General features: G+C 47.3%; 1 protein-coding gene across 1 annotated transcript in view; it reads right to left on the minus strand.

Moving 5' to 3' along the window:
- The window catches only part of rspry1 (ring finger and SPRY domain containing 1), a 99,220-nt gene that overhangs the window by 64,074 nt on the left and 19,829 nt on the right, over positions 1-15,317 (minus strand). Inside the window, exon 2 of the mRNA XM_038806861.1 lies at positions 8,506-8,558. Coding sequence (XP_038662789.1) covers positions 8,506-8,558 — 53 coding nt within the window. The remainder of the gene's footprint in view (positions 1-8,505; positions 8,559-15,317) is intronic.

The following is a 15,317-nucleotide window of genomic DNA, read 5'->3' on the forward strand; positions in this document are numbered from 1 at the left end:
CGATTCTGGTGGGAAAGAGGGTGTCGTTCGTGGCGGAGGAGGTGGTGGCGGATAAGGAGGGTAGGTATGTGATGGTGAAGGGTAAGCTGCAGGGGGAGAAAGTGGTGATGGTCAACGTATATGCCCCGAACTGGGATGACGCGGGTTTTATGAGGCGCCTATTGGGCCTCATTCCGGGACTGGAGGCAGGGGGCTTGATCATGGGGGGGGACTTTAACACAGTGCTGGACCCCGGGCTAGACAGATCGAGCGCAAGGACCAATAGGAGGCCGGCAGCGGCAGAAGTGCTGAGGGGGTACATGGAGCAGATGGGAGGAGTAGACCCATGGAGGTTTGGTAGGCCGAGGGCGAGGGAGTATTCCTTTTTCTCCCACGTCCATAGAGTGTACTCCAGAATCGATTTCTTCGTGTTGAGCAGGGGGCTGATCCCGAGGGTACGGGAAGCTGAGTACTCGGCCATTGCGATCTCTGATCATGCACCGCATTGGGTGGATGTGGAAATGGGGGAGGCGCGGGACCAGCGCCCGCTGTGGCGGCTGGATGTGGGGCTGTTAGCGGACGACGAGGTGTGTAAAAGGGTCCGGAAGAGCATTGAGAGCTATCTGGACTTGAATGACACGGGTGAGGTGCAGGTGGGGATGGTCTGGGAGGCCCTGAAGGCAGTGATCAGGGGAGAGCTGATCTCCATAAGGGCGCATAGAGAAAGAAAGGAGAGGCAGGAGAGGGAGAGGCTGGTGGGGGAGCTATTGGAAGTGGATAGGAGATATGCGGAGGCACCAGAGGAGGGGCTGCTGGAAGAACGGCGCAGCCTGCAGGTCAAGTTCGACCTGCTGACCACCAGGAAGGCAGAGACGCAGTGGAGAAGGGCACAGGGCGCGGTCTATGAGTATGGGGAAAAGGCGAGCAGGATGCTGGCACACCAGCTTCGCAAACGAGATGCGGCTAGGGAGATTGGGGGAGTGAAGGAGAGGGGCGGGAAGGTAGTGCAGAAGGGGCAAGAAGTGAACGGGGTCTTCAGGGATTTTTACAAGGAGTTGTATCGGTCTGAGCCGCCGACGAGGAGAGGGGGAATGGAGGACTTCCTAAACAAATTGAGGTTCCCAAGGGTCCAGGAGGGGCTGGTAGAAGGGCTGGGGGCGCCAATAGGGCTAGAGGAGCTAGTCAAGGGAATAGGTCAGATGCAAGCGGGGAAGGCGCCGGGGCCAGATGGGTTCCCGGTGGAATTCTATAAGAAAAATGTGGACTTGGTGGGACCGGTACTGGTACGAGCCTTTAATGAGGCGCGAGAGGGGGGGGTTCTGCCCCCGACAATGTCGCAGGCTCTGATCTCCCTGATATTGAAGCGGGATAAAGACCCCGTGCAGTGCGGGTCCTACAGGCCTATCTCGCTTCTGAACGTGGATGCCAAGTTGCTGGCAAAGATCCTGGCAGCTAGAATAGAGGATTGTGTGCCAGGGGTAATCCATGAGGACCAGACGGGGTTCGTGAAGGGGCGGCAGCTCAACACAAACGTGCGGAGATTGCTGAATGTAATTATGATGCCGGCAGTGGAGGGGGAGGCTGAGATAGTGGTAGCGCTGGACGCGGAGAAGGCATTCGATAGGGTGGAGTGGGAGTACCTGTGGGAGACGTTGAAACGGTTTGGGTTTGGGGAAGGGTTTATTAAGTGGGTGAAGTTGCTCTACTCGGCCCCGACGGCGAGTGTAGTGACAAACGGGAGGAGGTCGGAGTATTTCGGGCTCCACCGAGGGACCAGGCAGGGATGTCCCCTATCCCCCCTACTTTTCGCACTGGCGATTGAACCGTTGGCGATGGCACTGAGGGGTTCAGGGGGGTGGAGAGGACTGACTAGGGGAGGGGAGGAACATCGAGTATCGCTGTATGCGGATGATCTACTGCTGTACGTGGCAGACCCAGAAGGGGGAATGCCGGAGATAATGGAACTATTAGCAGAGTTTGGGGACTTTTCGGGGTACAAATTAAATTTGGGCAAAAGCGAGGTTTTTGTGATACACCCGGGGGACCAGGGAGAGGGTATTGGGAGACTCCCCTTCAAGCGAGCAGGAAAGAGCTTTAGGTACTTAGGGGTGCAGGTGGCAAGGAACTGGGGGACCCTCCACAAGTTGAACTTTTCCAGGCTGGTGGAACAGATGGAGGAGGAGTTTAAGAGGTGGGACATGGTACCGTTGTCGCTGGCGGGGAGGGTGCAGTCAATCAAAATGACGGTCCTCCCAAGGTTCTTGTTTTTATTTCAGTGCTTGCCCATCTTCCTCCCTAGGGCCTTCTTCAAAAAGGTGACGAGTAGCATCATGAGCTACGTGTGGGCGCATGGCACCCCAAGGGTGAGGAGGGTCTTTTTGGAGCAGAGTAGGGACAGTGGAGGGCTGGCACTGCCCAATCTCTCGGGGTACTACTGGGCGGCAAATGTGTCAATGGTGCGCAAGTGGATGATGGAAGGGGAGGGGGCAGCTTGGAAACGAATGGAGAGGGCGTCCTGTGGCAACACAAGCCTGGGGGCCCTAGTAACGGCACCATGGCCGCTCCCCCCCACGAGGCACACCACGAGCCCGGTGGTGGCGGCCACCCTCAAGATATGGGGGCAGTGGAGGCGACATAGGGGTGAAATGGGAGGTCTGTTGGCGGCGCCAATAAGAGGGAACCATAGATTCATCCCGGGGAACATCGACGGGGGATTTCAGAGCTGGTACAGGGTGGGCATACGGCAGCTGAAGGACCTGTTTATAGAGGGGAGGTTTGCGAGCCTGGGAGGGCTGGAGGAGAAGTTTGAGCTCCCCCCGGGAAACATGTTCAGATATTTACAAGTGAAGGCATTTGCTAGGCGGCAGGTGGAGGGGTTTCCCCTGCTCCCCAGTAAGGGGGCGAGTGATAGGGTGCTCTCGGGGGTCTGGGTCGGAGGGGGGAAGATATCAGACATCTACAAGATAATGCAGGAGGCGGAAGCAGCATCGGGGGAGGAGTTGAAAGCCAAGTGGGAAGGGGAGCTGGGAGAGCAGATAGAAGACGGGACGTGGGCGGATGCACTGGAGAAGGTCAACTCTTCCTCCTCGTGTGCGAGACTGAGCCTCATTCAATTTAAGGTGCTGCATAGAGCTCACATGACGGGGACAAGGATGAGCCGGTTCTTTGGGGGTGAGGACAGGTGTGTCAGATGTCTGGGAAGCCCAGCGAACCATGTGCATATGTTCTGGGCATGTCCGGTGCTGGAAGGGTTCTGGAAGGGGGTGGCAAGGACGGTGTCGAAGGTGGTGGGGTCCAGGGTCAAACCAGGATGGGGGCTTGCGATCTTTGGGGTCGGGGTAGAACCGGGGGTACAGGAGGCTAGGGAGGCCGGAATACTGGCCTTTGCGTCCCTAGTGGCTCGACGAAGGATATTAATTCAATGGAAGGACGCGAGGCCTCCAAGCGTTGAAACTTGGATTAACGATATGGCTAGCTATATTCAGCTAGAAAGGATCAAATTTGCCCTGAGAGGGTCGGTACAGGGATTCGCCAGGCGGTGGCAACCTTTCCTTGACTTTTTAGATCAGAGATAGACGTTCGGGGTCGTGGCAGCAGCAACCCGGGGGGGGGGGGGGGGGGGGGGGGGGGGGAGGGGGGGGGGGAGGGAGGGGGGGGAGGGGAGGGGGGGGCAGCAAGGGTCGTGGGGGGACACGCACGACTGTAACGCGGGCAAGCCTGCTCGCTGCTCATGTCTGAAACTGTAGGCTGCCTTGGTTGTTAAGGTTGCCTGGGGGGGGGGGGGGGGGGGGGGGGGGGGGGGAGGACTGGTGCGCGCGAGAGGGCGGGCGAGGGAGGGACATTTGCCTAGAGGGATTGTGTTGTAAATAATTTAAAAATTAGTAGGGGTAAATGTCTGTATGGAAAAACTCTTTCAATAAAAATTATTTTAAAAAAAAAGAAACAGAATAGAATGGGAGAAACTGTAGCACGGTGGCACAGTGGTTAGCATTGCTGCCTATGACACTGAGGACCTGGATTTGAATCCCGGCCCTGGGTCACTGTCCGTGTGGAGTTTGCACGTTCTCCCCATGTCTGCGTGGGTTTTTCCCCCACAACACAAAGATGTGCAGGATCAGCAGATTGAAAACGCTAAATTGCCCCTTAATTGGAAAAAATAATTGGGTACTCTAAATTTAACAAAAATTTTTTTTTTTAAAGAATGGGAGAAACTGCTCCCTTTGGTTTTAGTGAATAAAAACCACTATAGATTCAATGTGATTAGCAAAAGAACCAAAGGAGACATGAAAAACTTTTTAAACACAGCCAATGATTTGGTTAATAAATACACTGGTGGTAGACAGATGCAATCGTGGCTTTTCAAGATTTGAAAATAAAAAGAGAGAGGGGGTGGGGGGGGGGGGGGGGGAAGAGAGAGAGAGAGAGAGAGAGAGGAGAGAGAGAGAGAGAGAGAGAGAGAGAGAGAGAGAGAGATAGAGGAAGGACGAGCTGAACTACTCTTGCAGAGATCTGGCCACAGACCTGAAAGGCTCCTTGTGTGCTGATAACATTCTTTTTATAAATATGTATGCTTTTTGCCACACAGAAAAATACGTTTCAACAGATTGTTTACAACATTTACTCCGATATAGAATTGTGTTAAAGATTACAGGTTATTCAGTAGGAATCATTTATACACTGCAAAAGCCATTGACCCTGCCAACATTTCAGCAATAGTGCTCAATATTACTCAAAATTTATGCTCCAGAATTATCTGTCCTCTCAGCCAAGCTGTTCCAGTACAGCTGCAACATTGGCATCTACCCTGCAATGGAAAATAGTTCATGTAGGTCCTGTCCACAAAAAAAAAGGACAAATACAGCCCGTCCAATTATTGCCCCATCAGCCCACTCTCAATCATCAGCAAAGGTGATAAAAAAATATCGTCGACAGTGGTCAAGTGGCACTTACTCAGCAATAATCCATTTACTGATATCAGTTTGAATTCCAACAGGTTCACCCAGCTCCTGACCTCATTACAGCCTTCATGCAAACATAGGGCAGCACGGTAGCATGGTGGTTAGCAGAAATGCTTCACAGCTCCAGGGTCCCAGGTTCGATTCCCGGCTGGGCCACTGTCTGTGCGGAGTCTGCACGTCCTCCCCGTGTGTGCGTGGGTTTCCTCCGGGTGCTCCGGTTTCCTCCCACAGTCCAAAGATGTGCGGGTTAGGTGGATTGGCCATGCTAAATTGCCCGTAGTGTCCTAAAAAGTAAGGTTAAGGGGGGGGTTGTTGGGTTACGGGTATAGGGTGGATACGTGGGTTTGAGTAGGGTGATCATGGCTCAGCACAACATCGAGGGCCGAAGGGCCTGTTCTGTGCTGTACTGTTCTATGTTCTATAGGCAAAAGAGCCGAATTCATGAGGCGAGAAAGTGACTGCCTTTGATATCAAGAGACCAAGAGTGGCAACAAGAAGCTTTGTTAAAAATTGAAATCAATGGAACTCCCTGCTGATTGGAGTCATACCTAGCACAAAAGGATGGTGTGGTTGTCGAAGGTCAATCATCTCAGTTCTATAGGGTAGCACGGTGGCCTAGTGGTTAGCACAACCGCCTCACGGCGCTGAGGTCCCAGGTTCGATCCCGGCTCTGGGTCACTGTGGAGTTTGCACATTCTCCCCGTGTCTGCGTGGGTTTCGCCCCCACAACCCAAAAATGTGCAGAGTAGGTGGATTGGCCATGCTAAATTGCCCCTTAATTGGAAAAAATATTGGGTAATCTAAATTTTTAAAAAAAATAATAAAAAAATAAAAATCATCTCAGTTCTATGACATCGCTACAGAATCCCCTCAGTGTCGTGCCCTTGCCTAACCAGCATAGCTGCTTCATCAATGAACTTCTTTCAATCACAAGATCAAGAAGTGCTTTCCTGCACATCTCCTAAGAATACACATTCATATTCTTCAGACATTAAAGATGGGGAGTGAGCATTAACAAGCTATTTGGTTCTCGCATGTCACATGCAAGTTTGATGTTATCGGCACCAATGCTCAGTCACAGATAGGTTGGTAGCTATCAGGGGCAGAAACCAGAGGGAACTTCCCAACTCCTTAATGCAAAGTCTTGCTGCCATAGCACCCTCATTGATGTTCTGCCAGAGATTAACTTCAACAATGAGATGGCATCCATCCCAAGAATCTTCTAGTCTGTATTGCTTCCACACTGACTATGTTATGCACTGATCGAAAGGAATTTTCCTGAACGGAAGGCCATTCATCCCAAATTTCTTTTCCTCAAAAAGGAATTTAATTTTCCAGATTAAAAACAAACATAAAAACACAATGCATACTTGAAGATTAGGTTCAGCAACAGCAATTCCTGTAAGAAATTGATAGCATTTTCATTTGCACCACTGATCCATATCAACAAAGGAAGCCACGGTTACTGTTACTACAACATTATTTATTTGCTCCGAAAAAAGGTTGCTCTGGAACACTGTTTCAAAGCTGATCAAATTTCCCGTTTGAGATTTGCAGAACTTCTCTGGACAAATGCAGAGGCAATAGAAAGCATTGCAATGCTCCAAGCTTTAACGGTTGAGGACATCAAAGATAGAATATGATTGAGAGCAACGTGTCTATTTTGTTTCAAATGTTAAGTATATTATATATAAAAGTTCAACAGGAATGCCAATTTGAAGCAGGCAATTATTTAGCAGTTAAACACAAAGTCACATTTAGTTGCTGCTGAGAATATCCCAGGCATCACTCGGGTGACTCAATAAAAAGATCACACGATAGCACCATTAAAAAATTTTTTATTTTTTATATAAGAGTACCCAATTATTTTTTTCCAATTAAGGGCCAATTTAGTGACACCAATCCACCTACTCTGCACATTTTTGGGTTGTGGGGGCGAAACCCACGCAGACACGGGGAGAATGTGCAAACTCCACACGGACAGTGACCCAGAGCCGGGATCGAACCTGGGACCTCAGCGCCGTGAGGCAGCTGTGCTAACCACTAGGCCACCGTGCTGCCCTAATAGCACCATTTTGTGTTATAAGCTTGTTTGCAAGTTGGCAATTCCACTTTGGCACCCGTCAACCCCGCATCACAGCTGAATAAAACCCAATGTTTCACTGTTAAGGACACCAAAAATGTTGTGGCATGCATTGCAACAAATTTCAATTGGATTAAATTTCACGTGATTAAATAAATGCTCTTCATTTTACCACATGAAGTAGCTGAAGCAAAAGCATAGATGTATTTAAGGGCAAGGTAAATACATTAGTGAGAAAAATAGACGGAGATATTGATAGGGAGAGATGAAAAAGCACCAACCCGTTGGACAAAATGGCAGACATCCATGCTGTGAAATTATCAGTAAATCATTTCCTCTTCAACAATTTTATTCTTAGTTTAGGTAGCATGGTCCAAAAGCTGATTTTAAAATTTCCACACTAAAGTTATCAGAAAAATACATGCCCAATAACTTATTTTCTTAGTTCTCCTAAATAAAATGAATTTCAATATGATTCAGACAAAAGCTAGATATATAATAATCTTTTTTGTCACAAGTAGGCTAACAACACTGCAACGAGGTTGCGGTGAAAAGTCCCCACGCCTGTTTGGGTACACAGAGGGAGAATTCAGAACGTCCAATTCACTTAACAAGCACGTCTTTCAGGACTTGAGAGAGGAAACCGGAGCACCCGGAGGAAACCCGCACAGACACAGGAAGAAAGTGCAGACTCCACAAAGACAGTGACCTAAGGCGGAAATCGAAACTGGGACCCCGGCGCTGTGAAGCAATAGTGCTACCCACTGTGCTGCCCAATTATAAATGGGAAAGCAAAGGGGAAATAAAAAAATCAACCTTTTCGATCATTGCGGGAGCTACACATTTGTAACTTTTGGTAATGCGCATACAACTGCACGTTTGTTCAATTTTATGAATGTTATTTGCAACTATTTCTTACATTTAGGATTCCCAAGTTTTCCCTCCTCCCACCACACATCCCACCCCACCTCAGCAATTTTTAGTCAAGGCAGTCCTCAAGTACCAAGTTGATCTAATGCAAAGCTGAATTGCACAAACCAGTGAGATCCCAGTACCCACCCTGTCTTAAGTAGTGATACCTGCTCTTAGCCACAGGAGTAGAGTCACAGTTCACATCAACATCCCTGGATAAGTTGGGGTCAGTCATATGGTCAGATGTTGATGAGGTTTTAAAAAGACAAAAGGATTAAGGAAACCCAGTTCTCATCTTTTTTGTTTCAGGTAATGCTTCACAGGGAGGCAAAATCATTGACAGTTGCTTGTTTATTTAATCAGATTCAGAGCAGTATCACTGGACTTCCCACTTAACCAAGTGAGCCTTAAAAGTATGTTGAATTACAGGAAGAAAAAGATGGGCTGACCTTAAATTGGACTTCATTATTCCCCAATAAAATCATGTGATGACATTGATAAAATTAGTGAATGTTATTCCATCTCTGTCTCAGTTTGTGGGGCTTTGTATTTTTTTTTCAGTCCTGTAGTTACCTGTCTCTGCCATTTCGTGCAAGGTGATCATTGAATATGGAGGTTCTTGGTCACTGAAAGAAACAAAGAAGAAAATGTTATTCAACATATTGCTCAAATATACTTTTTTTGCTTAGAAAATTGAAGACAACTTGCAGGGATAATCATAGAATCACAGAATTCTAATAGTGCAGGCAGCAGTTATATGTCCAATTGTGACTGCACCGGCTCTCAAATGAGCAACTCACCAAGTACCATTCCCAGCTCGTTCTGTCTGTCTGTCTCTCTCTCCCCTCCCCTCTCCCCCCCCAACCTTCTCGCACCCACACAAGTAGCACTTCCACTTTGCGATAAAGCCAGGGGAGTCGAACAAGCTTCTGAAAAGTCCTTTATTTCAGCAACAGCATCATACATTCACAGGGCCCGGTTACCTTTCACCAGGGCCTCATTCCTCTTCAGCTGCCTGCCTTTTATGCTCATGCTGGGTTAACTCAGTTCAATTGAGCACGGGAACAATCATCCCCAGCTGGATGAGTCCTGTGCAGGTTACTACAGGTTATTGCACACTTCCTCGCTAATTACATTAAATCTGTGCCCGCTCCTTCTCTATCCTTTGAGAAACGGTATCGACTCTGCCCAGACCATTATTTTGAATACCTCCATAAATTGTCCCTCAGCCTAATCGCCAAAGAAAAGCAATGCAAACCACTGTGCAAACGTGCTGCCACTGAGGAGGATAGTGATGATATCAAATTTTAAAGGGACATGGGCAGGTTGGGGAATGGGCAGGCTGGTTGATGGTACATGAAGTTCAAAGCAGGGAAATGTGAAGTGATCTATTTTGGTAGAAAGAACAAGGAGAGACAATATAAAATGTACAATGGGGATGCTGGAGCAGAGGGACCGGTTGAGGGAGCAGTTGATAACCCCCTTGCTTTATGTCCCTATTAATGAAGCCCTGGATTCAGCCAATGTGTCGATGGTGCGCAAGTGGGTGATGGAGGGGGAGGGGGCAGCATAGAAAAGGTTGGAGATGGCTTCCTGTGGAGGCACAAGCCTGGGGGCCCTGGTAATGGCGCCGTTGTCGGTCCATCCTATGAGGTATACCACGAGTCTGATGGTGGCGGCTACACTCAAGATTTGGGGGCAGTGGAGGCGACATAGGGGGGGAAGTGGCGGGCTCGATGGAGGCTCCGCTAAGGGGGAACCATCGGTTCGTCCCGGGGAACATTGATGGAGGGTTCCTGGGGTGGCACAGAGCGGGCATCAGAAAGCGGAGGGACCTGTTCATTGACGGGAGGTTTGCGAGCCTGGGAGAATTGGAGGAGAAATTTGAGCTCCCCTCGGGGAACATGTTCAGGTACCTGCAGGTAAAGGCGTTTGCCAGGCGGCAGGTGGAGGGATTCCCTTGGCTGCCCGCGAGGGGGGCGAGGGACAGGGTGCTTTCGGGTGTCTGGGTCGGGGATGGGAAGGTATCTGATATCTACAAGGTAATGCAGGAGGTGGAGGAGGCGTCAGTAGAGGAGCTGAAGGCTAAGTGGGAGGGGGAGCTGGGGGAGCAGATCGAGGATGGGACATGGGTGGATGCCCTGGAGAGGGTTAACTCTTCCTCCTCATGTGCGCGGCTTAGCCTCATCCAATTCAAGGTGCTGCACCGGGCCCATATGTCCGGGACTAGGATGAGTAGGTTCTTTGGGGGCGAAGACAGGTGTGTCAGGTGTTCGGGGAGTCCAGCGATCCATGCCCATATGTTCTGGGCATGCCCGGCACTGGAGAAGTTCTGGAAGGGGGTGGCGAGGACGGTGTCGAGGGTGATAGGATCCAGGGTCAAGCCAGGCTGGGGACTCGCGATTTTTGGGGTTGCGGTGGAGCCGGGAGTGCAGGAGGGGAGAGAGGCCGGTGTTTTGGCCTTTGCGTCCCTAGTAGCCCGGCGGAGATCTTGCTACAGTGGAAGGATGCGAAACCCCCAAGCGTGGAGACCTGGATCAATAACATGGCGGGTTTTATTAAGCTGGAGACGGTCAAATTCGCCCTGAGGGGATCGGTACAAGGGTTCTTTAGGCGGTGGCAGCCTTTCCTCGATTTTCTGGCTCAACGATAGGGAACTAGGTCAGCAGCAGCAGCAACCCGGGGGGGGAGGGGGAGGGTGTTGACTATGTTTATTTAATTTAATTTATTTTCACGTTTTCTTGTTGTTTACCGGGTTTGGGGGGGTGGGGGGGCTTGATATATGCGTTGTTACGGTCTTGGGGGTGTTATGCTTATTATGTTGATTTATTATTGTTTGTTACTGTTTGTTGTTATATATTTTGTAAAAGATTTTCAATAAAAATTATTTTTTTTTTTTTTAAATGAAGCCCTGGATTCTGGATGCTGAAATTGAATTGTGTTTAAGGTCAACAGAATTTTGGAAACTTCACTGCTAAACCTTCGGCATGGACAAAATAAATCCATCGACCACACTCTCAATTTCCTGTTGCTCAGCCAATTCTGTATCCATCTTGCTACTTTATAAAAGTCCCTTTTATTCCATCAGCTTTCACTTTACTTACAAGTCTGTTGTGTGGCACTGCATCAAACGCCTTTCAGAACTCCATGCACACATCAACAGCATTGCCCTCATAAACCTTCTCTGTTGCCTCTTTAACTAACTGACTCGAGTTTTTTTGAACATCATTTCCCCTGCATTTGTCCACGTGACTATAGGTTTTGGCCTGAACTATTCTTTCCAGAAGATTCCTCACCAACAAAGTTAAACAGATTGACCTGTCATTGCTGAGCTTATCTTTACACAAGGGTGTAATTTTCCAGCCCTCAAGTGACCACCCCTGAGCCTAAGTAATGTGAAGTTTTAGGTGGGGTGGGGGATCCTTTTCATCAGATAAGGTTCTTAAGATTTTCAGTTTTCTTTCTGTTCACTTGCTTAAATTGCAGCATGCAAATTCATTTTTGATCAACTGAATTTTATAGCACACAGTTTACATAGCTGAGTACAAGCAGATTTTTCACCTACCCCAATCATCTCAGCAAAAATTAATTCGTAAATGTAATTAATGGGCAGCATAATTGAAATGACTGCTAGTTCAAATCATGACTCATCCCTCACACTTCATAAAGATAATCACAATTAAAGTTAAAAATGCAAATATTCTTTCCTACACAACATGGAAGCAATCACCATTACCAAATAGATTGCCAAGATATAGTATTTACTGAGTGCTATATTGGATCCTTTAGTGCGATTGTTTACACATTAAGTTCTGTCTATTTAAATATTTTCAAATATCCAAGTACTTTTTCCACTCTGAAAGACAGATTTGAGAGTACAGTATGACAACACTGGCTATAAATGCTTCTGTTGATTAATTACATGGATTTCCTCTGTAGTTTCCTTCACAAATCTCCCATGATTTCTCCTGCTGCTTTGTTCATCAGCTTCGATCCATCTTAAAATACACTGTATCCTCTACAGTCTAAAAGGAACTAACCACCTCGTGACAAGACTGGGACTGCAGTTTTTTGGTAGACCATTTGCAAATTGTGCTGCTACTGTGGTTTTTGTTCAGTTGCCAAAAGAAATGACTGGATTATCTGCAAGGATTTTTCAACCCGTGTTACCCGAGCTTCTGGTCTTGAACAGCGAGCAAGAATTGCCTGGAGACTAGAGACAAAACACTTAGTATTGTAGTAAAAGCTAGAGAAGCAGATACCCTACCTAGAATTCTGACTGTGCAAGGCACAAGACAAACATGGCAAAATAACATTTTCAATACAGAATTTTCTTCGCAATATCAAAAACAACATGTCAAAATACAATATCTTTACTCAAGAGCAGTATTAGAAATTATATTGCATATATTTGGGCAGCACGGTAGCACAAGTGGTTAGCACTATGGCTTCACAGCGCCAGGGTCCCAGGTTCAATTCCCCGCTGGGTCACTGTCTGTGCGGAGTCTGCACGTTCTCCCCTTGTCTGCGTGGGTTTCCTCTGAGTGCTGCGGCTTCCTCCCACTGTCCAAAGGCGTGCAGGTTAGGTGGATTGACCATGATAAATTACCCTTAGTGACCAAAAAGGTTAGGAGGGGTTATTGGGTTTCAGGGATAGGGTGGAAGTGAGGGCTTAAGTGGTTGGTGCAGATTTGATAGGCCGAATGGCCTCCTTCTGCACTCTATGTTCTATATTTTCACTCCTTTCCATAACCCCTTGACACCTTAAACTACCTCTATATCCAAGCCAAGATTGTGTGAACAAGTGTTTTTCTTCCATTTATGTTCAAATTTTAACAGGACTCACCAGATATCAGTATTCCCTGCCTTAACCCAATTCTAATGCTCTACTAATGTTTCAGCCAAGATGAAGTAACAGTAGAGAACGGTCTTTATGTCTCACTACTGTAACTACATGATCCAGAATTATGATAAACTTGACAGCAGAAACAAAACTTTAGATGCCAGAATGCACATGAAAAAAAATCTTAATGGTTTAACAGGGCAAAACTTTAACCAAGTTGGATGAGCAATAGAGCTTAGTTTAGAGATATGACATTGGCAGTTCTGGATGACCTCAAGTTAATGGGCAGTGGAAGATTGGCCAGGAGTGTACTATGTTTTATGGATTGAGGTTTCAACAGATACGCTGACGCAGTAAAATCACCCCCATTTAATTAAGCACTGCCAGTGTTTGTATTTCATCTCAGCCAAGGATATCTTTATGGGTACTTCTAGTTTTCATTCAGTAAAGTACTTCCTGAGATCTTAAGAGGAGTAAGCCATTCAGGCTCCTTCAACCTGCTCTGCCATTCAATAAGATAATGGTTGATCTGATTACAGCCTTAACTCCACTTTGGCGACTGCCTCCCATAACCCTCAATTTCTCTGTACTTCAAATATCTTAATACATTCAAGGCAGAGCTTCCATGAGGGTGTAATAATTTCAAAGATTAATGACCCTCAAAAAAAAAGAAATTCCTCCTCAACTCTGTTAAATGAAGGGCAGCACAGTGGCACAGCGGGTTAGCCCTGTTGCCTCATGGTGCCGAGGTCCAAGATTCGATCCCGGATCTGGGTTACTGCCCGTGTGGAGTTTGCACATTCTCCCCATGTTTGCGTGGGTTTCGCCCCTGACAACCCAAAGATGTGCAAGCTAGATGGATTGAGCACGCTAAATTGCCCCTCAATTGGAAAAAATTAATTGGGCACTCTAAATTTAAAAAAAGAAAGAAAAAACTCTGTTAAATGGGAGACTCTTTTAAACTGTGCCCATCAATTCTAGACACCCCAAAGGGAAACATCCTCTGAGCATCCACCCCATCAAGTCCCCTCACATGTTAATCCAATGAATATAGGCCCAACATGCTTAATGTTTTGTCAAAGACACTCAGCTTTGTCAACTTTCTCTGGCCTGCCACCAATGCAAGTATATCCTTCTTTAAATAAGGTTGGAGTACTGCAGGTACAGTCTCACCAATTCACTATTCAGTTGCAGTCAGACTTCCCTACTTTCATAGTTCATATAATTAGGAAGGCAAACTGCTATCTTTTTGTGATTCATGTATAAGGAAACTCAGAATCGTCTGTATGGCAGCATAAGCAATCTCTCAATTTAATATTCTGCTTTTCTACACTTTGTAAAGTGGACACGTTCACTTTTTTTTTGAAACATAATACTCCACTGCCCAAATTTTTGTCAACTCAAATAGCCTACCTATATCCTTTGCAGCCTCTATGCATGCTCCTCAATTTGTATTCTTACCCATCTTTGCATAGTTAGCAAACTTGGCAACAGTACACTCTGCCTTTGTCCAAGTCACGAATACAAATTCTAAATAGTTGAGGTCCCTGCACTGATCTCGGAGGTATTTCACTAGTTATTTGCCAACCTAACAATGACTCATTTATCCCGACCCTGTTTCCTGTTAGTTAACCAAACCTCTATCCATGCCAATATATTATCCCCCAACACCATGAGCTCTCATTTTGTGCAGTGACCTTCTATGTGGCACTTTATTGAATGCCTTTTGGAAATCCAAACATATTCCAGTCACTGGTTCCCCAACATCCACCCGACTTGTTACAACCTCAAAGAACTATGCTCACCCCAGTCCAATGCCGGCATGTCCACATCAAAATACTGTTAGATGACATTTCCAGAATTTTGATCCAGCGACACCATAGTGGGTGGTTGGGGCTTGGAGGGGAATGTGCAGGTGGTGGTCCTATGCATCTGATCCCCATGTTCACTGTAGGTGGTAGAAGTCAGTGGTTTGGAGGATGCTGTTGAGGAAGCCTTGCTGAGTCGTCAGTGTATCTTGTAGACAGTCCATTGCTGTCAATGTGCGTTCATTGGTGGTGGAGGCAGTGAATGTGGACGGTGGTGGATGGTATGCCAATCAAGCATCACGAGTGTTACTGGAGCGGCACTTTTCCAGGCTGAAGTGTATTCCATTATACCACTCATTTGTGCTTTTTGGGGAGTTTTCTGGTGATGCTGCTCACAGCAGAATTCCCACATTCTGACCTGCTCTTATAGCCAGAGCAATTATATGGCTAGCGTAGTTAAGTTTCTAATCAATGGACCTAGTGGGCCCCTTGCTGGTGCGGACACTTAATGAAGCGTGGGAAGGGGGGAATTTGCCCCCGACGATGTCGCGGGCGCTGATCTCGTTAATTTTAAAGAGGGAGAAGGACCCCCAGCAGTGTGGTTCATACAGGCCCATATCTCTCCTCAACGTAGATGCCAAGGTGCTGGCAAAAATCCTGCCCACCAGGATAGAGGACTGTGTGCCAGGGGTTGTACACAAGGACTAGACAGGTTTTGTAAAGGTAAGGCAGCT

This window comes from Scyliorhinus canicula, chromosome 9 (assembly GCF_902713615.1).
Source record: "Scyliorhinus canicula chromosome 9, sScyCan1.1, whole genome shotgun sequence".
Classification (NCBI taxonomy): domain Eukaryota; kingdom Metazoa; phylum Chordata; class Chondrichthyes; order Carcharhiniformes; family Scyliorhinidae; genus Scyliorhinus; species Scyliorhinus canicula.